Genomic DNA, 25,029 nt, shown 5'->3' with positions numbered 1-25,029 from the left:
AGGGCAGCTAACAACAATAAAAATAACACAGTATTCTAAAATCAATTCATTTTAAAATCAGTTCAAAATCAAATTAATGGCAACCATGCGCTAGAGTTCTGTGAGGATTGCCAGAGGAGGGGGTCAGACTGTGCCTTGGCCAAAGGCCTGGCGGAACAGCTCTGCCTTGCAGGCCCTGCGGAAAGATGTCAAGTCCTGCAGGGTCCTAGTCTCTTGTGACAGAGCGTTCCACCAGATTGGAGCCGCAGCCGAAAAAGCCCTGGCTGTAGATGAGACCAGCCTAACCTCTCTGTGGCCTGGGACCTTCGGGATGTTTTTATTTGAAGACCGTAAGTTCCTCCATGGGACATACCGGGAGAGGCGGTCCCGTAGGTACGAGGGTCCTAAGCCATATAGGGCTTTAAAGGTCAAAACCAGCACCTTAAACCTGATCCTGTACTCTACTGGGAGCCAGTGCAGCTGGTATAGCACTGGGTGAATGTGATCCTGCGGCAAAGACCCCGTAAGGTGCATTCTGCACCCGCTGGAGTTTCTGGGTCAGTCTCAAGGGCAGCCCCACGTAGAGCGAGTTACAATAATCCAGTCTGGAGGTGACCATCGCGTGGATCACAGTGGCTAGGTCAGGGCGAGAGAGGTAAGGAGCCAATTGCTTAGCTTGGTGCAGATGAAAAAATGCCGCCTTTGTTATAGCTGCAATCTGCGCCTCCATGGAGAGGGAGGTATCGAAGATTACACCCAAACTCTTAACGGACGGTGCTGGCACTAATTGCACCTCCACAAGAGATGGGAGTTGCCCCCTCAATCCCATATCGTCCCGTCCCAGCCAGAGGACCTCTGTCTTCGAAGGATTTAACTTCAACTGGCTCCCACGTAACCATCCAGCCACAGCTTCCAAACATCTGGTCAGTGTGTCTGGGGCCGAGTCAGGATGGCCATCCATCAACAGAAAGGAGGTGGAGCGACTCCTCTAGGATGCAATCATCACCCCACTGTTGTCTGCCCCCCCCCCCCAACTTACCTTTTTAACTAACAGACAGACATGATGGCCCTGGATAGAACGGCTATACATCGATGCGCAGGACCCCACTCGCTCGACAACTGAAGGGGAAGGAAAGAGAAGGCGTTTAAGATGGGGCGTCTTCGTCCTCTCCCTCAAAAACAAGGCTAAGCTTTCAGGAGTGTGAATGAGAAGGAGGAGGAGGAGGAGGAGGAGGAGAGCTTACTCCCTCTGCCCATATCAGCAAGAAGCACTGGTTAGATCTCCTGGAGGGAAGAAGCAGCGCTCAAAGCAGGGACTCATGCTGAGAAGCGACGGAAGGCCTCCTCAGAGAGTGGGCAAGTCTCCTTGGATTGCTCACTCCTGATGCAGAGAGAGATGACACGTAAAGGCAGCAAAACCCCCCCAACCCCCCTTACCTGCCAGTCATAAGGACTTAAGCAGGGTGTGGAAACCCTCAAATTTGCCCCTAAACAAATGCCAACAGCTGGGGGTGAAAATCACGCCTGGCAACCAATCTATTGACATTATTTTCAGCTCTCCAAACCCACTATGACAGTCTATCCTGGGTTGTTGTTGTTTTTTGAGGAGGAGGAACTTACTGCAGCAGGAACCCACCTGAGAAGTGATGGTGGAAGCAGATTTTCGCCAGGAGGTGGTGGAAAGGCATGGTGATGCTGTCGACTTTGAAGGATCTGGCGTGCAGGTCCCCTGACTCCAGCAACTTGGCATAAGCATCACTTGGGGGAGGAGAAATCAAGGTGAATTGAGCGGCAAAGGAAGCTGGGGGAAGAGGAGTGGGCCGGGACACCATCTCTGGCTTGCCCACTTCTGTGGGCCAGAAAAGCTTTTTAATGTTTATTATGATCTTGGGGCCCACCAGGCCTAGCGAGCGAACATACACTCATACCGACACACAAAGAAGGGGGGGAAAGCATCAAAGTAAGTACATTCAAATGACGTTGCAAAAAGATACGGTTCATAAACAAGCTTGTTTTCCCGTGCTCTGGAGGGTAGGACTCGAACCCATGGCTTCAATTTACGAGAAAGGAGATTCTGATTAAACATCAGGAAGAAGTTTCTGACAGTGAGAGCTGTGTGATAGTGGAAAGGGTTTACTTGGGAGGCTGTGAACTCTCCTTCCTTGGTGATTTTTAAGCAGAGGTTGTGTGCCCACCTGCCATGGATGCTTGAGCAGATTTCTGCATTGCAGGGGGTTGGACTAGATGGCCCTTGGTGGTCCCTCCCGACTCTACAATTTATGATTCTACAAACGTTTTCTCATAAAAGCAGGGCAAGGCAAGGGAGAAGCGTGTCAGGTCGATCTCTGCATCCAACAGTGGAAGTTCATTTGTCCGCTCCCAGAGTCTCAAGAGCTCACCTGTAACAGGGCGTCGTGATAAGGTAGGAGGCGCAGCTGAAATGCAACTTGAAGTCCAGCTTTTCGTGTGTTGAGCCTTCCTCGTCCTGCCAGAAAACAACAGAGGGTGGGAAGTGGGGGCAAAAGAAGCAGACCCCCCCCCAAATGCATCCCTAAAACAGCCTCTTCTCATGGGGAACGGGGAAGGAGGCAGAAAAAGCCCCGCAACAGACCCTCCCACATGCTCCATTTTTCACTCCAGCCACCCGCCTAGCTGTTCCTCTCTGATGCTTTGGGGAAAAAAATCTGGCTTTACAGTCCCTTCTACCTGTAAGAGTCCCAAGGATGGGATAAAGCCGCACCCAATATATTAATATAAAATCACCATTTATTACTTTTATATACTGCCCTTCATCCGAGGATCCCTGGGCGGTTTTCTGGCATAAAACACAACAATACACAACGGAAAAGCAACAACCCCTCCAGGCCACAGATTTTGTTAGTGTAGCTGCACAGTGGATTTTTATATATCAAGCTGCCAGCCGGCTTTGTCTGCCTCCTGCACTCAACCTTGGCTGGAGAAGTAATAAACACATTTTTATGGAGGACAGAGGGGCTGAGGAGGAGAAAAATGAGGTCTCTGTAGCTGCCTCCTTCTCCCCAGAGAGGGTGGTGCCTTCACCCACCCTCCTAGATGCCCACATATTGGCAGGATGCCCTGTGGGTGCTGCTAAACTCTGTCATGAGCCCCCGTGGCCAGCATGACCAATGGTCAGTGATGAAGGTGGGAGTTGGGTGTTCAGCGTCGTCTTGAAGTCCCCTGACTTATTTATTTAGGAAACTGGTTCAGGGCTCTTTCATCCTTAATCTGTTTCAAACCTTTCTTTAAAAAAATACTGTGCAAAACTGAGTTTTAATGTTAACGGCATGCTTTATTTATTCTTATTTTACTTATGAGATTTATCACCCTTCATCACAAGATCTTGGGGCGGTTTGCGGAGTAAAAAAATTAAAGGTTAAAAACATGAAAGTAAGTAAAATTTTATTGTAACAGCCTGCCATAGGACCCTGGGGTGAAGGGCAGGTAATGAACTGTAACAACAACAACAAACAACAAACAACAACAACAACAACAAACAACAACAACAGAATGCAAGTGTTGGGAAGGTGGAAGAGGACCTTACTTTGACGATAAACGCGAGGGTTCCTTTTAGTTTCTGTGCCATGACAATACTTTGCAAGGTGAAGACAAACTGGGCTTCGCTGGACACCCCTAAATTGGGAGAGGGGAGTGGGGGCAGGGGAAAAAGACAATTTTTTAAAAAAAAGAAATTCTCAAATATTCACTTTCTTCCATTTTGGCTCAAGCTTGATTGATTGCGGGGGGGGGGGGGGGAGCCCTACCAAACCCACACAGGGGGTGGTTCTTAAACACAGTTTGGAAGCGTATGAAAATGAAAAGCATCAAAGACCCTCAGCAAAGTCACACAGCTACAGAGAAGACGCCCCCCCCCAACTACTATCAAATCCTGCCATTCGTATTAATTGAAACTTCCAGTAGTAAACCTCCAGAACATATCCCTCAGTATATTTTATCTTATTGATTTGGCTAGTGGCTCAAACAAATGAAGTTTCTATCTATCTATTATGTGAAAATCTAATAATAATAATATAATTTGAAAGGTCGCCCCTGGGCTTAATCTAGATATGACCCCTTTGATGCCATTAAACTTTTCGTGGAAAGGGAGGCTTTCTTGACGCTCCTTGACGCCTCTGGCCAACCCTGCCCCCCCCCCCCAGCAAAGACAGGACATACCAGGGGGCAGCTGGAAAGGGACAGGAATTCCGTCATGTATTGAGGAGCCTTCCGGCCGGAACATTTTAGTGTTGAGTGAGTCCAGGACGTTCAGCTCCATGCTCTTCAGGAAGCTGCTGCTTTTGTTCTCGAAGATGATGGAGACGGTCACCTGGCTGTCGTTCTGCAGGTTCCCCTGGATGTCGTAGGTCTGCGGGAGGAGGCATTTGTGAAGAGGGAGCAGCAGCAGAGGAGCTGGAGACCACCGCTCAACCACTGCACACTTAAGGCGCTTGCACTCCACGGAGGCGCAGACCCAGCCCCACTCACCATTTTGATGTACGCGTTTTCGGCAAGGAGGGCATAACTTGACATCGGCTGGAAGGCAGAAAGAAAATTGAAATTGAAATACTTTATTGTCACTTGTACAACGTATACAGTGAGATTACACCAGCACCCCCCACTCAGCTCTCTTAGTCTTAATTCCCCTCATTTACTGACGCACACACACCAAACCCGAAAGTCACCTGCCCTGTTGTTCTCTTTTCATTCAGCAGCCTAACAGCCCAGGATAGAAGCTGTTCTTTACCCCGTTGGTGCTTCTATATCTTCTGCCTGAGGGCAGGAGATCAAGAAAGTGCCGGCCAGGGTGTGAATCATCCCTGAGGATTTCCCTCACTCTCCTGAGGCAACGTTCTTCCGCTATTTCATCCAGCGGATTCACGGGACAGCCCATAATATCTTGTGCTGTATCCACCACCCTCTGTAGGCACTTCCTATCAGTTGATGTCAAACCAGCGTACCACACCGTGGTGCAGTATGGAAGGACACTTTCTACTGTGGTGGAGGAGATCATCAAATGTTGATTGACATTTGGAGATCATCAAATGTTGATTGACATTGTTCTTCCGCAATACTCTGAGGAGATGGGGTCTCTTTTGGGCTTTCTTAACCACCTGGGTTGTATTGATTTTCCAAGTAATGTCTTCACTGAGATCAACTCCTAGGAATTGAAAGGAAGAGACTCTCTCCACACAGCCCTCCCCGATGTACAGCGGGGCTAGTTCTCCTCTCTTCCTCCAAAAGCCCAACACCATCTCCTTTGTCTTGCTGATATTAAGGTGCAAGTTGTTATTAAGGGCGTCATTCCTGAGCTGTGGCCAATTATGTGTGGAGAGACAGCGTGGTTAGAGCGACGGAAGAGGACTTGGGAGACCAGGTTTGAATCCCCACTCAGCTAAGAAGCTGTCTGGGTGGCCATGGGCCAGTCGCCCACTCTCAGCCTAACCTACCCTGCAGGGTTTTTGTACGGACTAAAGGTATGCCACCTTGAGTTCGTTATATAAAAAAGGCAAGGTTATAAACGCAGTAAATATATAAAGATCTGCTCAGGGTAAACCCGCTGAAATTAAGAGAAGTTAGTAATGCCTATTAATTTCAGTGGGTCTACTCTGGGCAGGACTAACACTGGCTATGATTAAAAGAAATCTCTGTACAGGAGTGTTTCCCAAACTTGGGTCTCCAGCTGGTTTTTGGGACTACAATTCCCATCATCCTAACCACTGGTGTCCTGCTAGCTAGGGATGATGGGAGTTGTAGTCCCAAAACAGCTGGAGACCTGAGTTCGGGAAATCCTGCAGAAGACCTCTCAAGTGGTTTGCCAGATGGCCTAAAATATTCATTTAAAATACCAATAAAAACAAGTTAATAATAATAACAAGGGGAAAAACCCCAAAAGATGCAATTATAAGACCCTTGCTCACTGGTAACGGTTCATCCTCCAGGGTCCCGTTCTGCACCGATTCTGCAGGGAGCTCCTCTCCACTGTTGCCCTGGTGTTTCTTCGACTTCTTATCCTTGGACTTCTCCTCTTTCTTGTGCTTCTTCTTCTTGTGCTTGGAGGATTTCGACTGGGCCAGGGGGAAATCCAGGGGTCAGACAGCTTCCTCCCACATCGCCCATTAAAAGCCAAAGTGTGAACCTTGGCGATCTCCTCCAGGCCCTGCCCTGTGCAGCTCCCTGCCCATAGAGGGAACTGCCCCAGCCTTCCTTCCAAAGTCTCTCAAAAACCGCTTTTGGGACAGGCGCTTCACATTATGGATGTTTCTCCTTAACCAAGCAGCATCTACTGCTGTCTTATTGTGGTTTTTAATTAATAACAACAAATGATAATCATATTATTTATATGCTCCCCAGCCACTCTGGGCAGCTACCAACAAAATATTAAAAACACAATAAAACACTGAACATTAATAAAAACTTCCCTATACAGGGCTGCTTTTAGGTGTCTTTCAAGTTGTGTAGTTGTTTATCTCCCTGACATTTGACGGGAGGGCGTTCCACAGGGCGGGCGCCACCACTGAGAAGGCCCTCTGCCTGCTTCCCTGTAACTTCACTTCTCACAGGGAGGGAACCACCAGAAGGACCTCCATGTCCAGACCTGATGGTTGGTTATAATGTATTCCATATTGCAAGCTGCCGTGACATATCTTATGAAAGCATGGGTCGCAAATATTCAAGTAAACAATAAAAGAAGCCAACTGACAACCCCCCTGTGCGCGCGCTCTCTCTCTCTCTCTCTCTCTCTCTCTTGGCAGTCAGGGACAGGGACATGGCCACTCACCTTTCCTTCCTCTTCCTCCTCCAGCTCTTCTTCTCGCACTTCCTTCTGGGCCCCCATCGGCTCCCCAGCCCCTGCGAGGTTCGTGCTTGGCTCAGAAGGGCTCTAAAGAGAGACGGCAAGATTGAAATTATTTATACCCCGCCCATCTGGCTGGGTTGCGCCAGACACTCTGGGGCAGCTTTCAACAAATTAAAACACAGTTAGACATCAAACATTAAAACTTCCCCATACAGGGCCACCTTCAAATGTCTTCTAAAAGTTCTATTTTTATCTCATTGACATCTGGTTGAAAATGCTCAAAAAGCAAGCCAAGGGACTAAGGGACAGCTCTCCCAGAGGGGCAAGGAAGGGTCTTACTTTACAGTGGCTCATGCCCTCAAACTGTGGGCAGCTCCCTGCCTGCACCCCTCCCCCAGGCCCACCGGCTGCCTGTTTACCGGGCCAGGCTCAGGGTTCTTGCGTTAATTTACAAGGCCCTTGACAACATGGCTCCAGGAGATCTTAAGATACTGCCAGATACCTTATATCCCAGTCTTATCGCTGAGATACCGGGGGCGAGGAGAGAAAACATGGGAGCAACAGGTTCCAAGGTCTTTGCCTAAACCAGCTGTTTCCGACCTTTTTGAGTCTACGGCTCCCTTGACCAATGACTTTCTTTCTGTGGCACCCCTGTGGGGCTCAGGAGCCCAGTTATGTCCCCCCTTGCCTGCAGAGCTGGCAGCCTCTCACCCTTTTTTTGAACACCCTCCTTTATGGAGTGTTCCCTCAGCCTCCTCTCTTCTCCCGTCTCCTTGGGAGTCCTCTGGGCAGTTGCTGCCCTTGGTTTCTGGGCTGCCCGCCTGCCCCAAAGAGAGGTGTCTCCTCACACTGCCCCACAGGGGCCTAGGAAGCACCCCCTGGCCAGCCCCAGAGGCACCATTTGCCTAGGGAGCCTGCAGCTGGGGCTGCTGCAATGAACAGCCATGCAAGCCTTTGGGAGGAAGACGCAAGAGGGCATCAGAGGAGGGAGGGAAGGAGGGAAGGAAGGAAGGAAAGAAAGAAAGAGGGACAGAGGCCCGCGTTGCCTGCAGCTCCCCTGACTAACATCCAGTGCACCCCAGGGTGCCACAGTGCACTGGTTGAAAACCACTGGTTTAAGGAGTCATTTGGCGCCTCGCTTACTGTATTTTTCACCCCATAAGACGCTCCTGACTATAAGACGCACCTAGTTTTTAGAGGAGGAAAGGGGGAAAGCCCTGGGTTTTGGGGGATCAGCTCACAGTTGTGCAGCTTCTTTTGCAAAGGGGAAAAGCCCCCTTTTTTGAGGATCAGCTCAAAGTTGTTGGGCTTACTTTGCAAAGGGAAAATAATCCTGTTTTTATGGGGTTCAGCTCAAAAGTTCTGCAGCTTCTTTAGGAAAGGAAAGGGAGCCCTTTTTACAGTTTCCAGACATAATCTAATCAGCCAGTCACATGTCGCTGGGGAAACAAACAGCCTCCGTCTGCAGAACATTCAACAATGGAGGCCTGGGCAAGGGGCCGGGGCCGGAAAGGGAGCCAGTGATTGACCACACATTCGCTCCATAAGATGCACAGACATTTCCCCTTACTTTTTAGAAGGAATAAAGTGCGTCCCTATAGGACGCACTTTTCCCCCTCCAAAAATGAAGGGGAAATGTGTGTGCGTCCTATGGGGCGAATGCAGGCTTTGGCTGAAGCCTGGAGAGCAAGAGGGGGCGATGCGCACCGACCCCCCTCGCTCTCCAGGCTTCAGGAAGCTATCCACAAGCTTTGAGAGCCCGTGGGAGCTCCCGCTGGGCTCCCAAGGCTTGCGGACAGCAGCCTGCAGCCTGAAACCCGGGGAGCGCAGCGGAGCACACCCCGGGCTTCGGGCAGATATCCGCAAGCCTTGGGAGCCCGGCGGAAGTTCCTGCCGGGCTCCCTAGGCTTGCGGATAGCAGCCTGTTCTGAGGGCTGGGGTCGGGGGAAGCTTGGGCATCCCCTGCCCCAGCCCTGTGCCTGCGGGGGGGGAATAAATTTTCCCCCTTTATCCCCCCCCAAAAAAAACTAGGTGCGCCCTATAGGGCAAAAAATACGGTATATATCTGAGTTTGCAACACTTGCATGCACACACATCATTTCAGAGCTCTGCAATGGAGATTAACCTTTGCTTCCGTAGCAGCTGCAGGCGGCGGACCGTCAGAAAGCCAGAAGTCCATGTCTTCCTGCTGGAACGAGAGAGAAGGGGAGCAAAAAAGGACTGTGGGTTACCTATAGTGAACTTTCTTTTACAACTTATTCAAATCTTACAAATAATAATAATAATAATAATCACCACCACCCCACCCTGATATACAAGGTATGTATGAAAACAGCAAACCCCGTCCCCATTTCTGGGTGCTTTCGAACTATAACTCCCAGTATCATCTGCGACTGATGAGCCCTGCTGGAATGCAGCAGCTGAACTATAACTCCCATCAGACCTGGGTGCTGGGAATCAGAGTGCAATGGCCGGACCCTCCATGGGGTCCCTGCTCTGAACGGAAGAGGCCAGACTTGAGAAGAGCACAGGTGTGTGGGCGTGTTACCTTCTTCTCCTCTTCCTCTTGCTCCTCCTCCACCTCCTCCTCGATCTTCCTCTCCCTCTCCTTCCTCTTCTCCTTCTCCCGCTCCTTCTCTTTGTGCTTCTTCTCCTTCTTCTTTGGTCGCTTGCTCTTCTTCTCCGCGGGGAGCACTTCCGCCTCCTGGGGCGACTTGAGGTCGTCGGCATTCCTGTGTCTCTGCACCGGAAGCTTCTCGCTGTCCGCCAAAGGCCTTTTTAGTGGGAAGGAAGGACAGGGGAGGTTTGTTTGCTTTTAATTATGTGTTTCGTTTTGCATTTTTGCATCACATTTTGCATTTTTACGTTGTGAACCGCCTTGTGATCTTCAGGTGAAGGGTAAATAAATATACAAATTCAACTCAGGCTGCAAAAAACACCATCTCGAGATCCAGCCTCCTGTTTTCCAACCCAAAAGCAAGATTCTAGCAGGGCCGGTAATATGGTGCCCATTGCAAGGCCAGAATTAACACCACACACACTCTCATGCATAGCACACAGCTACACTCCCAGGAAGCTGTGATTGACCGCAGCTCCATCGCTGAATGAACCCTCTGAAACGGCCTGAGGGCGACCAGAAGTTCCCCGACACAAGTCTTTGCCTTTCTGGTGCCCTCCAGCGGCTCTGGACCACAAGTCCCAGCAGCCCCCATGCTGGCTGCGGCTGTTGGGGAGTCGTGATGGCGGAAATTCCAGAACATCTGAAGGGCACCTGGGCTGCGGAAGGCTGTCCTGGAGTAAGTTTCAGGAGCACTACAACAGGTTAACAGCGAGGTGGATTGCATACAGCTGCTTTCCTGGTCGCCTATGGCGAACGGAAGATTGGCTCCAGGCAAGCAAGCGACCAAACGCCCTTCGGAGCATGGAACTCCCTGTCACTAGCAATCAGGCAGGCACCAGATGCAAGGCTGAAACAGGTTTATTCCAGGAGGCCTTTGCACCATAAATGCTGTTCTTGGATTTTCAGTTTTGCATACTGCATGTTTTGCATTTTGTAAGTTGCTTTAGTGAAAACTAGGATTTTTAAAAAACGTTTCTTTTGTTCCAGGCCACAAACATGCAAATTTAGGTCTATGCAGGCAGAGGAGAGAGAGAGAGAGAGAGAGAGAGAGAGAGAGAGAGAGAGAGAGAGAATTGATTTCCCCCCCTAGACTCTCAAAATACGGAGAGTCTCTTTTTTCTGCTGCAATTTGGGGTGGGGTGGGTGGGTCAGCAGCTCTCTTGGCCGTGTCGGGGTTTTACGACGTCAGAAAGGGAGCAGCCAACGTATGGTTTTTACAGTGTAGTGTTATGTTGTGAATGCCCTGAGATCTACGGATAAAGGGGCAGTATGCAAATTTAATAAATAATAAAAAGGACAACTTCCCATACACTGGAGAGAGAGAGAAAGATAGATAGGGAGAAGGGAGCGCTTACCTCGCCGATTTCCCTGAAACCAGACTGTGTGTGAAAGACAGAGAGAAAGAGAGGGAGACAGGAGAAAAAAATAAAAATAAAATACACATGACGACAGAATACAGCAACTGTGCGAATGGAAGAAGCAGGAGGGAAAGAGACAGAGAGTGAGAAATGCAAAATAATTCTGGTGATGCCTCACAGGACATATAAACGGAAGAGCTGGAAGAACCTGAGGAGCAAACCTAGCCTTTTAAAAGATGCAATAGAAGTGTCCAAACTGATGGCTTCACCCCCTAAACTAAGCTAAGCCCACAAGGTGAAGATGGGGGGGACGGGACACACCTGTGACCCCTGGGTCTAATCTGGCCCACAAGGTCAGTGCCTGCCCCAAACCACGCTCACCCCAGAGGTCGCATGTGACATAAAGGAGGCCTTGCCATACTCGCAAGCGGTCTATATTTGAATCGTTCTCATTCTCAAGTACTGCTTTTCTTTTTTAAAAAACAAACATCCACAATTCATGCGCAAGGCTTAGAAATCTGAATATTAAGCCATCTCCATCTCTCCACCTATACCTGAAACAAATGAATGAAATATTGCTGAACTACAACCAAAAGTAGGGAAACTCTGGCCCTCCAGGCATTGCTGAACTAAAACTCCCACCAGCCTCCACAAGCATGGCCGATGGCTGGGGGTGATGGGAGTTGTAGTTCAGCAAAATGCCTGGCTGGCCAAAGGATCCTTGCACTCTGGTGCTGTTTTTTGTTGCATCAATTAAGTGTTTTAAATGTGTTGTTAGCCGCCCTGAGTCCGATTTTCTGAACCGGGAAGGGTGGGGTATAAATAAAATTTATCATTATTATTATTATTATCATTATCATCCCACAGAAGAGCAGCAAAGCAACAGGCCTCAGCTGACGCCAGGAAGGTTTAATGCTAGCCAGGAAAACAGAAGAACGCCAGCCCAGCTTTTTCCTTACTTGTCAAGGTCGATGTCCAGGGCCTTGTAGGGGTCGTTGGGGTCCTTGTCATCCTCGTCGCTGGGCAGAGCATTCTGGGGAAAAAGCCACAAGAGAAGAGGGAGTGGGTCAAAGAGGTGCTGACTTCCAAGGGGTCTGGTGACCTACCCTCCATTGCCACAGCGACATAATTTTTTCAAAGTCAGAAATATGTTTCCTCCACCCTGAACCAAGAGATAACGACTGCTGCAGCAGGATTTCATTTGCCAGATTAAGAATGTAAGAATCTGCCTGCTGCATCTGGCCAAAGGGGGCCCTTCTACAGTCCAGCCACCTGCTCTCATAGTGGCCCTCCCTCCAGGGCTTACTTCCGGCATCTCCTCCGTGATGATGTCCACATGTTGTGCGGGCGCAATGTCCTCGTCGCTCTCGGTGTGCAGCGAGTTGTGGCGCCGGTGGTGCTTTCCCCGCTTCTCCTTCTCCTGTTTCTTCTGCTTCTTCTTCTTCTTGTCCTTCTCCAGCTTCTGCTGGTGCCGACGCTCCTCTTCCAGCTTCACATACTGGTCAGAAACCGGCAAGCCTGCGTTGATGGGCGGGGAGGGACAGAGCGAGTTCTCAAGAGGGGCAGTGGGCTGAGCACCAGCCTTGAAAGGAAATGCTGGCCAAGGTACGCAGCCTGGGAGTCATTTTGAACTCATCACTGTCCATGGTCAATTCTGCGTCCAGGGTGGCTGTCTACCAGCTCCATCTGAGACCCTCCCTGCCTGTGCACCGTCTCACCAGAGTGGTGCATGCTCTGGTCCCGCTTGGACTACTGCAATGCACTCTCCATGGAGCAACCTTTGAAGGTGACCTGGAAACTACAACTAATCCAGAATGCGGCAGCTAGACTGGTGACTGGGAGCAGCCGCCGAGACCATATAACACCAGTCCTGAAAGACCTATATTGGCTCCCAGTGTGTTTCCAAGCACAATTCAAAGTGTTGGTGTAAAGCCCTAAATGACCTTGACCCAGTACACCCTCAACGTCCAGTCCGGACACTGAGGTCCAGCTCTGAAGGCCTTCTGGCGGTTCCTTCATTGTGAGAAGTGAGGTTATAGGGAACCAGGCAGAGGGCCTTCTTAGTGGTGGTGCCCTCCCTGTGGAACGCCCTCCCCTCATATGCCAAGGAGATTAAGAACTACACAACTTTCAGAAGACACCTGAAGGCAGCCCCCTATTAGGAAGCTTTCAATGCTTAACGTTTTTACTCAGAGCAGACCCATTGAAACTAAAGGACTTTAAAAGGCAGCCCTGCCCTCTTTGTGTGGCTGTTCCAACTTCAGCAGCTGGAGAAATGGAAGCCAGGCGTACTCGCCCTTTCAGGATCCCAGCATCTGAAGTGGGAAGCAGAGACCAGGGCACAGAAAACTTGATTTGGAAGCGCTGAGAATCAAGGCCGCTCATCTGCATAGCTCCACCCACCGGGCCCCGTTCACTGGTGTGGAATGCTGGGAAACTGGCAGAACTCTTACCAGGAACTTTCAGAGGAACGGAGAGGTCAATTTGCACCACAGGTATGTGCTCGACGCCGGGGCTGTCTTGGTACCTCTGGACAAGGCGGGGGTGGAGGGAAGAAGAGATGTCAGGTGGGGAAACAAGAGATGTCATGTGCCAACATTGGCCCCGTGTGGCTTACCAAAAGCAACAGCAGGACCCCTGCCATTAAGAGAGGGGCCCACCACCACCCTAGAGTGGGTCCCTTGCGACTACCAGACAAGGCTTACCTTCTGTGGGGAAGGAGAACTTTTGATGTAGAACGGGTTGTTCGCTTGTTCTTGCTTCCGGACTTCTCGGCGCTTTAGGGAGAGACAAAGGGCATGGCGGTGGGTTTAAAAATCTAATATATTGAGGATTATTGGAACATTTTTCTTGGCTTCATTTACCGTATTTTTCTCCCCATAGGACGCACCGGCCCATAGGACGCACCTAGCTTTTGGGGGGGGGAAATCAAGGAAAAAATTTTTATTTCCCCCCCAGGTTTGCGCAGCCATCCCCAAGCTAGAAGAGGGAGACGGAGCACTCCGTCTCCCTCTTCTGCCTTCAGGGACAGCCTCTCTAGCCTCCGTGGGGCAGCGCCAGGCTCCACATCAGGTCGGGGAATAGCGGGGTGACGGCGCTCCGCCTCCCCACTATCCCCCGAGCTTATGGGGCTGGCGATGGGGAGAAGCAAGCTTGCTTCTCCCCCCCCCGCCAGCCTCCAGACCAGGTCGGGGAATAGCGGGGTGGCAGCGCTCCGCCTCCCAACTATCCCCCGAGTTTGTGGGCTGCAGGCTGCTGCCCGCAAGCTTTGCGAGCCGGCGGGACCTCCCGCCGGGCTTGCAAGGCTTGCGGATAGCTTCCTGAAGCCTGGAGAGCGAGAGGGGTCGGTGCGCACCGACCCCTCTCGCTCTCCAGGCTTCAGGGAAAGCCTGCATTCGCCCAATAGGATGCACACACATTTCCCCTTCATTTTTGGAGGGGGAAAAGTGCGTCCTATAGGGCGAAAAATACGGTATTTAAAAAAGGAGAATCCAAATGGCCTCCCCAACCCTGCTCCACAACAGCTGTGTTTCTATCCAGACAGGGCCAGCCTAACTTGTCTAGGCTCTGGGAACTCCCAGGTTAGATTACTGCAGCATGTTATAGGTGGGGCTGCCTCTGAAGACAGTGCGGAAATGTCAGCTGGTGCAGGATTCAGCGGCCAGGTTGCTCGCTGGGACAAAACAGTTTGAGCACATTGCATTGCTCCTGGCCCGACTGCACTGGCTGCCAATCAGTTTCCGGGCCCACTTAAAAGTGCTGGCTCCTCTCGTGAGCCAGAGGGGCACGATGCCTACATGACGGGCATAATAAATCCCTGCATTGCAGGGGGGTGGCCTGGTCCCTTCCAACTCTACAGTTCTTTCACTCTATGACCTTCTGCAGCCAGCCTACCCTCTTCAGTTCCTCCTCATCCATTTCAGGCTGCCGGTGCCTTGTGTGCCTCTGTTCCTCCTCGTGGAAGATGGTCCGGGGCTTCTCGTCCTCAGACTCGCTGTCCGAGGGAGGCTCGTTGATCCATGCGTCAAGGTCCAAGCTGGGAAAGGGAGAGAGCCTTTGCATCACTACCAAGCCACCCTTGCTACTGATTACTCAAAAAGTTACTAATTCTAGTTAGATTAATATAGCTTCTTGTCAACAGAATAGACTCTTAAATCTCGGGGCCACGGGTTCAAGCCCCAGGTTGGGCAAAGATTCTTGCACTGCAGGGGGTTGGACTAGATGACACCTGTGGTCTTTTCAAAGTCTGTGATTCTATAACTCCATCTTATTTCTGTGATTTTAGGTTGTTCTGAGCAATTTTATTAATTGTTGCAACCTGTTTGGGTTCTTAGAGCGAAGGGTGGGCAAATCACCATCACCACATCCAGTCTCAAGTCAACATTATCATTTCTCCAGTTCAGGGCTGCGGAAACTCAAGGCTGGGCGATATCTGGTTTTCAATGTCAAAGTATATCACCAGCTAAACAGTACAGTGGTACCTCGGGTTACATACGCTTCAGGTTACAGACTCCGCAAACCCAGAAATAGTACCTCAAGTTAAGAACCTTGCTTCAGGATGAGAACAGAAATCGTGCTCCAGCAGCATGGCGGCATTAGCTAAAGTGGTGTTTCAGGTTAAGAACAGACCTCCAGAACAAATTAAGTACTTAACCCGAGGTACCACTGTATATTGCTGGGTCAAAAATTTCAGAACTGCTATCACGATACAGACTTCAAAACGGTTTTGGGCGATATATCCTCCAGCCCTACTCAGGACCCTCCCACAGGGCTACTCTGCACCCTCCTGAAGCGCTTTTGCATAGCTGGGATGTTTCCTTGAGTGGTTAATGTGCCTCTTTGCTCAGCTGGATGGGGAACAGAGAGGTTTTTATGGAGGCAATGAGAGGGGAATGTAGAAACCTCTGCCTTTTGTGCAACTGGAATGTAACCTACTGTACAAAAGGTAAGAATTGCATCTGTTGCGCCCCCCCTATCACTGTCCCTTTCCTTTTCCTCTGCCCCTCCCCATGACTTCTCCATGAGAGAATGCAGCACCCAGGTTCAAAAGACTCCCCCCACCCGCTTGGAACCAAACAAGGTTTCTGGACCACCTTAAAAGGCAGCCCCATGCACAGTGCACTGCGGCAGTTCTGACCCTGCTGCAAACACAGAAATCGCACGGTCCCTCCTTGCCCTTTCTAAGACCCCTTGCTCTGCCTTCCCCCGATTTCACTCCTCTCAGACTGGCTGGGAGGCAGGCGAGGCTGCAGGCCCAGAACCCCGGGATCCAATGCCGTCACCCGGGCGGAGAGAATCTTACCCTTCTGGAATGGGCACTTTCTTTTGGGCTTTGGGGGCGACGGGGTTGAGCTCCCCAGCGAACAAGGCGATCACTTCCTCGGCTACGGGGACCTCTTTGATCTGAAGCTTGTGGATGTATTTCATGAGCTGGAGGATGCAAGAGGCCTGGCGAGAGGAAAGAAATTTATTAAAGTTAAGAGAGAAAAAGAGAGAGGGAGACTCTCATTGATTTAGCCCACTGTTTCCCAGACTTGGGTCTCTGGCTGGTTTTGGACTACAACTCCCATCATTCCTAGCTAGCAAGACGAGTGGTTGGGAATGGTGGGAATTCTGGTCTGAAAACAACTGGAGACCCAAGTTTGGGAAACACTATTTTAGCCAGAGGGTTAAAATGTTGCGCAGGTGGTACCTAATGTCAAATAAATGAGCCAAAATGTATAAAAATGTGCCAGGTAAGTACTGGGAACGGTATGTAGACAAAAGGGTCATTCTTTTATATGTGGTGGACATGCAAAAAAGCTAAAGGCTATTGGGAAATGATATACAGTGAAATGAAGTTGATATTTAAATGGACTATTCCCAAAAGATCAGAAGCTTTTCTTATAGGCATAATAGGGACAGACATTTTGAAGATGACCAAACTATTTACGTATGTGACAACAACATCTAGAATATTATTTGCATGGAAATGAATAGAATAAAAGGTTCCAACGAAGGAAGAGTGGTTGTTAAAATTAATAAGCTATGCAGAAATGGTAAAGCCGATAGCAATATTAAGAGATCTAAATGATGAGCCTTTTACAGAAGAATGGAGGCCTTTCTTGCACTATTTGAAAAAGTATTGTAGTCAAATGAAATTGTGGGCAGGATTCTAGATAGGGGCAACAGCAGCAGAAAAACTATACAGTAATTGTATTAGTGGGATTCTGCAATAGATGAGAGTTTGATATATCACAGTAGAAAAGGGTATGAAAAGGGCTGCGTTTTCTCTTTCCTTTTCGATATTTCTGACTTCATTTGTTCTAGATATGATCTTATTTTATTGTGAAAACTTTAATTTGAGCAAAAAGGAAAAAGGTTTGAACAGAAACACTGTGAAGTTGGGGGTGGGAAGACAATTTATGAATCAATGCAATTATTCGATTTGAAGTCTGTGAAATTTTAGAAATTCATAGAAAATAATAATGTAAAAAGAGAGAGAGAGATGGGATCTTGGGAGGATTTTTGCTTACCCTTTCCTGGACCTCGAGGTCCGCACTCTGCACGAATTGCGGCAGGCGCTCTATCATCATCTGCGTGGCCTCCTGCGCCACCTCCTTCTCGCCAGCCTGCTCCTTCTGCTGCAGGATTGCGGCGTACAATTTCACCATGTTTTGGACGTACACAGCCTGGATGTGGCCGGGCAGCGTGGTGACCTTGGGCCGCAGCATGGCTTCCAGAGTCTGGTGAGGCTCCTCAAGGTGCCTGAGGAGGAGGAGGAGGGGGAGAAGGTGCTTAGAGGCGGGGTGTCCCAAAACCTCCTTCCAGGAGAGAAAGCGAGGAAATCATAAGAGGGAGCAAGGGGAGAACTCGGCCCTCTCCCAGCTGCGAGGCCTCCCTGGTGGTTCGTGAGACAGCCTTTGTGGTGGTGGCCCCAAGGGCAAGGAACTGCCTCCCCACACAGGTGATACCGGCACCATGTCTTTACAGATGTTGGCAACTGGTCGTGTTGGTTGTTGGAGACTAGCAACATCTGGAATGTTAGAACGATGTTGGATTGAAGCTAAGTGGTTTTCAGCAGTAATGTTATAAAGATGTGTAAAAATGGACTGTTAACGGGGGATAATTCAAAGTTATAATGTATTAAGATTAAAGATTAGGATAAAAATAAAGAGGGAAAGGATTTGCTGAACCAACCAATTGAACTGGATACAAAAAAGGGAGGTGTGAGGAGGTCTGGGGAACAAGCGAATGAAAGATAAGATACGAAAAGATGGAATTGTTTTTAACTGTTTTTATTTTGTATTTTTTCCTTTTCTTTTTTTCTTTTTGTAATAATTTGAAAACTTTAATAAAAATCTTTTAAAAAAAAGACTAGCAACATCTGGGAGGGCCCTGACAGATGTTCCCCATCCCTGGTCTAAGAGGAGGCATTCCCCACTGAGAGAATGCCTCTTCTCAATAGAGGCACACCTCCATCTCAAGCATCTCATAGTGAACACTGCTTCTTAGAAAAGGGCTGGGGAACCTGTCGCTCTCTTGACTCCATCATGCAGGCCCACTGGTTGTCTGCAGGCTACAGCTTGGGAGCTCCTGCGTGACAGATGCCACTGTGCGGCTGGGAACTTACTCGGAGAACTCCCCGCAGATCCAGGCCGCGGCGTACAAGACCTCGCAGATCCCGTTGCGCTGGGTGTTGCTGGCCAGGAGGTGGGCGTTGTCCAACAGCATGGCCATCTGGGAGACGGCGAACTTGCGGATGGCCTTGACGCGAATGGCCACGTCAAGCATCTGGGAAGCGATGAGGTGGCCGTGGCGGGTCCCCTCCAGGCGGGTCAGCTCCACCAGGATGCTGATGTACCTGGATCACGAGAACACAGGAAGGGGCCTTAGACCCAGTCAGACTATTGGGTCCCTCAAGCTCAGGACTCTCTACGGCAGGGTTTCCCAAACTTGGATCTTCGGCTAGGGATGATGGGAGTTGCAGTCCAAAAACAGCTGGAGAACCAAGTTTGGGAAGCCCTGGTCTACAGTGAATGAAAGTGGCTCTCCAGGGTTTCTAGTTCAGACCTAACGGGAGTTGCTGGGGAAGGGACCCAAGACCTGCTGCACGCAAGGTGGACTGCTCTACTGCTGAGCTATGGTCTTTTCCTTAAAAAACAAAGTAATAAAAACAAAATGAAATGAAAAATATATTTAAACTGGTTATTCCCCCCCCCCCAACCTGACGCTTTTCTCCTATGGATAATTTTGGGTCAGAGGCCACAAAGAAGATGATTAACTTATTTATGCATGCAAGAAAGAGCAGCCAGAACCGTATACAACCGGAACTGGGGGAAAAGAAGAATGGCTCTCAAAATTAATGGACTATGTGCAACTGGCAAAGCTAACAGTGAAAATAAGAGGTCAATACAATGGGCAATTTATGGAAGAATATCATAATCAAATCGCCGGCAGAATTTAAAACTTGAGCAAAGAGAAGAAAATGGTAATATATGAAACAGAGGAACATGTATTAGATGAAATGTGTGAAGCCCTGTAGGTAAACAGAAATACTGACCATTCAAAATTGGTGATGTATTGGTAATTGGACTGGCTACATATGTCAATGATTTTGGTCAGCAGCTCGTCCCTGTAGGTTGTCCCTTCCGCTTTGTCCACGTGGATCATCAGCTTCTTCACAATCTCCATCAAGTTCTTCTTGGACACCTGAAGTTATAGAGGCCGGTTGGTGGGGAGGGAGGGGCAAGACATTAAGGAGGATATTGACAAGCTGTAGCGTGTTAAGAGGAGGGCGACCAACAGCGGAGTGAAGTTTTTTGTCGGGGAACAATGGTGCCAGCTTGTGAGGGCGATTTGGGGTGTGTGTGTGTGAACATCATGTTGTGATGTCCCAACATGTTGATGTTGTGTGCATGACCATCGCACCTCCCTAAGTCGGGCAAAAGCATCCCGGGCTTTAATACATGAACAATTAACTGGGAACATAGCCTAGTCCCCCTAATCTGCGCATCACTGGCAACCAAGATGATGAAGGGCCTGGAAACCAAGCCTTTTGAGCAGCAGCTGAAGGAGTTGGAGATGTTTTGGCTAAAGAAGAGGAGAAGTGAGAGGTGGGAAGATGGCCACCTTCAAGTATCTCAATGGAAGGTGGAGCCACCTTCAAATATCTCAATGGAAGGTGGAGCCACCTTCAAATATCTCAATGGAAGGTGGAGCCACCTTCAAATATCTCAATGGAAGGTGGAGCCACCTTCAAGTATCTCAATGGAAGGTGGAGCCACCTTCAAATATCTCAATGGAAGGTGGAGCCACCTTCAAATATCTCAATGGAAGGTGGAGCCACCTTCAAATATCTCAATGGAAGGTGGAGCCACCTTAAAGTATCTCAATGGAAGGTGGAGCCACCTTCAAATATCTCAATGGAAGGTGGAACCACCTTCAAATATCTCAATGGAAGGTGGAGCCACCTTCAAATATCTCAATGGAAGGTGGAGCCACCTTCAAGTATCTCAATGGAAGGTGGAGCCACCTTCAAATATCTCAATGGAAGGTGGAGCCACCTTCAAATATCTCAATGGAAGGTGGAGCCACCTTCAAATGTCTCAATGGAAGGTGGAGCCACCTTCAAATGTCTCAATGGAAGGTGGAGCCACCTTCAAATATCTCAATGGAAGGTGGAGCCACCTTCAAATAGCTCAATGGAAGGTGGAGCCACCTTCAAATATCTCAATGGAAGGTGGAGCCACCTTCAAATATCTCAATGGAAGGTGGAGCCACCTTCAAATATCTCAATGGAAGATGGAGCCACCTTCAAATATCTCAATGGAAGGTGGAGCCAGCTTGTCTTCTGCTGCTCTGGTGGGGAGGACCCCAGACAATGGATTCAGATGGCAAGAAAAGAGTATCTAATGAAACATCAAGAAGTTCAACAGTATAAAGGGGGTGGACGCTCCTTCCTTGGAGGCGTTTAAGCAGAGGCTGGGTAGCCATCTGCCAGGGGTTCTTGAGCCGTGATTCTGGCACTGCGGGGGGCTGGGCTGGATGAAGCTGAAGGTCCCTTTCAACTCTACAACTGCCTTCTATTGCTTTTGAGAGGGTTTGCTTTAGGAATGCAGGAAGCTGCCCTATGCAAAGTCAGACAGCTGGCCCCATCTAACTCAGTACGGTTGACACTGACCGGCAGCAGCTCTCTGGGGTTTCAGAAGGGGCTCTTGCCCAGTCCCACCTGGGAGTGGTCAGAAATTGAGCCAGGACCTTCTGCATGCAAAGCAGGCACCCTACCAATGAGCCATGGACCTTCCCCAGCTTGATCTCCCTCCTGCCTCCAAGGATGGTGTTCTTGCTGCATTGCTCCTAAGGGTTTTTGGGTATGCTCTCTATACGTCTAAAAGTTAAGACCTCCGTGATGTTGCGGCGGCAGGTGAACGTACCATCCCATAGAGAAGATCCAAGGCCCGGAGGCGGATGGACTCGTCTTTATCATCCAAACACTGCAGGATGAGATCCTTGTGGGACTGGACCGATTTGGGGTGGGTTTTCAGGATCTTGGACATCGCCAGCAGCCCCAGATATTTCACTACGTGGGGAGGAGGAGACACAAACACACACAAGGGCCAAATAAGATTTCCAGGGGCAGCGGTGGAGGCCAGGGAAGCTGAGCTGCACTCAAGAGCAGATTCCATGAAATCAACGGACTCAAGTTAGGAAAGCCCAGTGGATTTCAACAGACCTATAAAGCCTTAAACGGCTCAGGACTGCAATACCTCAAGGACTGCCTCTTTCCTTATGAACCTACCCAGACCCTGAGATCATCTTCAGAGGCCCTCCTTCGTGTGCCCCCTCCTCGAGAGGTCTGGAGGGTGGCAACACAAGAACGGGGCCTTCTCTGCACTGGCTCCCCATTTGCTCTCCCCAGGGATGTTCGCCTGGTGCCTTCATTATACACATTTAGGTGCCAGGCAAAAACATTCCTTTTTAACCAGACCTTTGGTTGATTTGATTGACATCCTATGCCCTTTTTAAATGTGGGGGTGTTGGGGGGAGGTTATTGGGTTGTTGTTTATATTCTGATTATGTATTTAGCGGTTTCATATTTTGATTTTATTTTGTGAACTGCCCTGAGACCTGTGGGTATAGGGTGGTATATAAATTCAATCAATCATAATCATAGAATGACTAAGCCAATGCAACTGCTCACTCATATTAGTATTTAGCAGGGTTTTAAGGGTGCCCCCTCCCTTGCCCCTGGTGCCAAGGACTTCCCCCCACCCCACAGGCCCGGGACTTACAGTTCTGGTCCGAATCTTCTATCAGTATCCTCAGTTTCTGAACGCAGAGCTGTAAAGAAATGAGGCACAAGTTTTTTGCAAGCGGCAGAGAGGATGACACCTTCCACCTCCCTCTGCAATCAAGGAAAGCCCTCTGCACTCCAGCAAAGTTTCAGCTGCCACCGCTGTGAGAGCTGGGAGGCCAAGGTGGGACTGTACCTGGATGCTGGCACTGTGGTTGGGCATCCCCGAGGAAAGAGAGATCAAGACTGGAGGAAGGAGAAAAGGGAGTTTAAATTGGTACGGTGCAAAACACGCAAGTCAGGAGGGGTAAACAATAATGGCGTGCTTGGCACTGCCTTTCCTTACCTGCAATCACTGTGTTCACACATTCGTAAAGCAGCGACATGGCGGAAGTGCTGAGAGGGGGGAAAGAGAGAGTTATTGCACTCTGGAAAGCTCGCAGGAAAGTACTGCAGCATTGCACATTTATGGAGGAGAAAGGCTATGAGTGTCCACTAGCCGGCTGACCGGGTTTTACCCTTGTTTTTGGAGGCAGCGCGAGACGTTAGGACCATCAAGGCAATGGCCTTTTCCACCCACACTCCAGTCCCAGCAGCCTTCAGAAAGGAGTTGCTGCCACAAGCATTAAGTGCATGTGATGAACGAAGTGGAAGGTCGCGAGTCATAGGAGTGCACAAATTCAGCAGGGCTTAGTGTGATTTCGGCTGCTGGTTTGCTAATGCTGTTAGCATTGTTTTGTGGATTACGAGTGCTGCAGTGCTTTGTGAATCACATAGTACGACTTTTTTTGTTGTGGCTGTGCTGTTTAGCTTTTTAAAAAGTTCGTTTGTTAATAGTGATTGTTTTCTTGATGATCTGTTAAGTATTCCATACGATTTATGTTGCATTTGTGGTTGTTCTATTATTTATCTGATTGGCATACGGCCCTTCATCATAAGATCTCAGGGCAGGTCACAGAATAAAATACAGGATAAAACATGAAAATAAGTAAAACAAAACATCAAAACGGTAATACCCTCCCCCTTCTCACAAACACATTTAAAAGGCTGTAGAATATTAATCAGCCAAAGGCCTGGGAGAAGAGGAATGTTTTCGCCAGGCACCTGAAAATATATAAATGAAGGCACCAAGCGAACCTCCTGGGGAGAGCATTCCACAAACAGGGAGCCACTCAGAGAAGGCCTGTTCTTGTGCTGCCACCCTCTGGACCTCACATGGAGAGGCACACAAAAATGGGCCTCAGATGATGAATGGGTCATTTTATATTCTGGGCTGCATCAATAGGAGTATAGCATCTAGATCAAGGGAAGTAATAGTGCCACTGTATTCTGCTCTGGTCAGACCTCACCTGGAGTACTGTGTCCAGTTCTGGGCACCACAGTTCAAGAAGGACACTGACAAACTGGAACGTGTCCAGAGGAGGGCAACCAAAATGGTCAAAGGCCTGGAAACGATGCCTTATGAGGAACGGCTAAGGGAGCTGGGCATGTTTAGCCTGGAGAAGAGGAGGTTAAGGGGTGATATGATAGCCATGTTCAAATATATAAAAGGATGTCATATAGAGGAGGGAGAAAGGTTGTTTTCTGCTGCTCCAGAGAAGCGGACACGGAGCAATGGATCCAAACTACAAGAAAGAAGATTCCACCTAAACATTAGGAAGAACTTCCTGACAGTAAGAGCTGTTCGACACTGGAATTTGCTGCCCAGGAGTGTGGTGGAGTCTCCTTCTTTGGAGGTCTTCAAGCAGAGGCTTGACAACCATATGTCAGGAGTGCTCTGATGGTGTTTCCTGCTTGGCAGGGGGTTGGACTCGATGGCCCTTGTGGTCTCTTCCAACTCTATGATTCTATGATTCTATACAGGGAGAGGCAGTACTCGAGGTATTGCGGTCCTGAGCCAGTTATTGTTGTTTATTGTGAGCCACTTTGTGAAACTGCCATCTTGACCGTTGCACCTGCCCTTGGTCTCGTCCGCTCCCTTCACTGGAGCCGATCTTCACATGGAGGGGAAGTTCCTAACTCACCGAGGGTTTGAGACCCATCGGCTCCCCTCGCCTGGTTCAGCCGGCCAGTCAAAGCCATTTCCGGGATTGCACCCGCTGTTGCATTTCTGACAGCTTCCAGGAGCCACAGGTGAGAGCAGAGTATAGGATGGGGACCAAAGGTGGACCTAGCACCCCAGAAGGAACATGACGTGTCCCCCACTAGAGGTGCAACCCCTCCTGTTAACACCCCGTATTCCCCAGCTTCCAATATTACAGGTTCATTATTTAGCAAAACACGTACCGTATTTTTCCGTGTATAAGACTAGGCTTTTCCCCTTTAAAATGTCCCACGTTATACATGGGACCATCTCCCCCCATTTTCTTAAATATGAGTCCCCCAAAATAGGGGGTGTATTATACACGGAAAAATACGGCACACCACTTAAAGACTAGCTATAAAATCCACAGACATGATAAAACTAGCAAAATATAAAGGAAGAATGTAAACAGTTTCAAAAGCCAAGATGCGTAATGACTACATGTCAGGATGAAACATTTTTAAGCATGATAGAATGAAGGCAGAGAACAGGTGCTGTCTTGCTAAAAGATTGGAACGTGGAACAAACATGGTGCTGCCCTGGGGATAAAAGAGTCAGTTCTGCAGACCAAAGCAGTGGGAACACGATGGGGCAAGGCCCGTCCTTCTGATGAAGTAGCCCGAGTTGTGGGTGGGTTTCATGTGCCCCCTTGAATCTGCCCCACTAACAAGTCACCAGACAGCGCAGATCTTTGCAGATCTATATTAAAGGTAAAGGTAAAGGTACCCCTGCCCGTACGGGCCAGTCTTGACAGACTCTGGGGTTGCGCGCCCATCTCACTCAAGAGGCCGGGGGCCAGCGCTGTCCGGAGACACTTCCGGGTCACGTGGCTAGCGTGACAAAGCTGCATCTGGTGAGCCAGCGCAGCACACGGAAACACCGTTTACCTAGTGTACTAGT

At 49.3% G+C, this 25,029-nt stretch overlaps 1 protein-coding gene across 6 annotated transcripts in view; it reads right to left on the bottom strand.

The window, feature by feature from the left end:
- Nucleotides 1-25,029, bottom strand: part of AP3D1 (adaptor related protein complex 3 subunit delta 1) — a 49,215-nt gene that overhangs the window by 2,313 nt on the left and 21,873 nt on the right. For 2 of the 6 annotated variants that reach the window (XM_077921991.1, XM_077921994.1), the window contains 24 exons: nucleotides 22,393-22,442; nucleotides 22,243-22,292; nucleotides 22,045-22,093; nucleotides 21,187-21,332; nucleotides 19,314-19,462; nucleotides 18,384-18,614; nucleotides 17,287-17,518; nucleotides 16,074-16,219; nucleotides 14,666-14,807; nucleotides 13,477-13,548; nucleotides 13,225-13,300; nucleotides 12,078-12,289; nucleotides 11,731-11,804; nucleotides 10,769-10,792; nucleotides 9,342-9,567; nucleotides 8,919-8,981; nucleotides 6,776-6,877; nucleotides 5,916-6,062; nucleotides 4,483-4,530; nucleotides 4,174-4,363; nucleotides 3,542-3,630; nucleotides 2,379-2,464; nucleotides 1,616-1,737; nucleotides 1,019-1,098 (listed from right to left, as the gene is read on the bottom strand). In XM_077921991.1, the coding sequence (XP_077778117.1) occupies nucleotides 1,019-1,098; nucleotides 1,616-1,737; nucleotides 2,379-2,464; nucleotides 3,542-3,630; nucleotides 4,174-4,363; nucleotides 4,483-4,530; nucleotides 5,916-6,062; nucleotides 6,776-6,877; nucleotides 8,919-8,981; nucleotides 9,342-9,567; nucleotides 10,769-10,792; nucleotides 11,731-11,804; nucleotides 12,078-12,289; nucleotides 13,225-13,300; nucleotides 13,477-13,548; nucleotides 14,666-14,807; nucleotides 16,074-16,219; nucleotides 17,287-17,518; nucleotides 18,384-18,614; nucleotides 19,314-19,462; nucleotides 21,187-21,332; nucleotides 22,045-22,093; nucleotides 22,243-22,292; nucleotides 22,393-22,442 (2,806 nt within the window). The remainder of the gene's footprint in view (nucleotides 1-1,018; nucleotides 1,099-1,615; nucleotides 1,738-2,378; nucleotides 2,465-3,541; nucleotides 3,631-4,173; nucleotides 4,364-4,482; nucleotides 4,531-5,915; nucleotides 6,063-6,775; nucleotides 6,878-8,918; nucleotides 8,982-9,341; nucleotides 9,568-10,768; nucleotides 10,793-11,730; nucleotides 11,805-12,077; nucleotides 12,290-13,224; nucleotides 13,301-13,476; nucleotides 13,549-14,665; nucleotides 14,808-16,073; nucleotides 16,220-17,286; nucleotides 17,519-18,383; nucleotides 18,615-19,313; nucleotides 19,463-21,186; nucleotides 21,333-22,044; nucleotides 22,094-22,242; nucleotides 22,293-22,392; nucleotides 22,443-25,029) is intronic. The other 4 variants (XM_077921992.1, XM_077921995.1, XM_077921993.1 and 1 more) reach the window with 2 other exon arrangements.

This window comes from Podarcis muralis, chromosome 18, assembly GCF_964188315.1.
Source record: "Podarcis muralis chromosome 18, rPodMur119.hap1.1, whole genome shotgun sequence".
Lineage (NCBI taxonomy): Eukaryota > Metazoa > Chordata > Lepidosauria > Squamata > Lacertidae > Podarcis > Podarcis muralis.
Note: the sequence above shows the minus strand (reverse complement) of the source record. Positions and strands in the feature narration are given on the sequence as shown.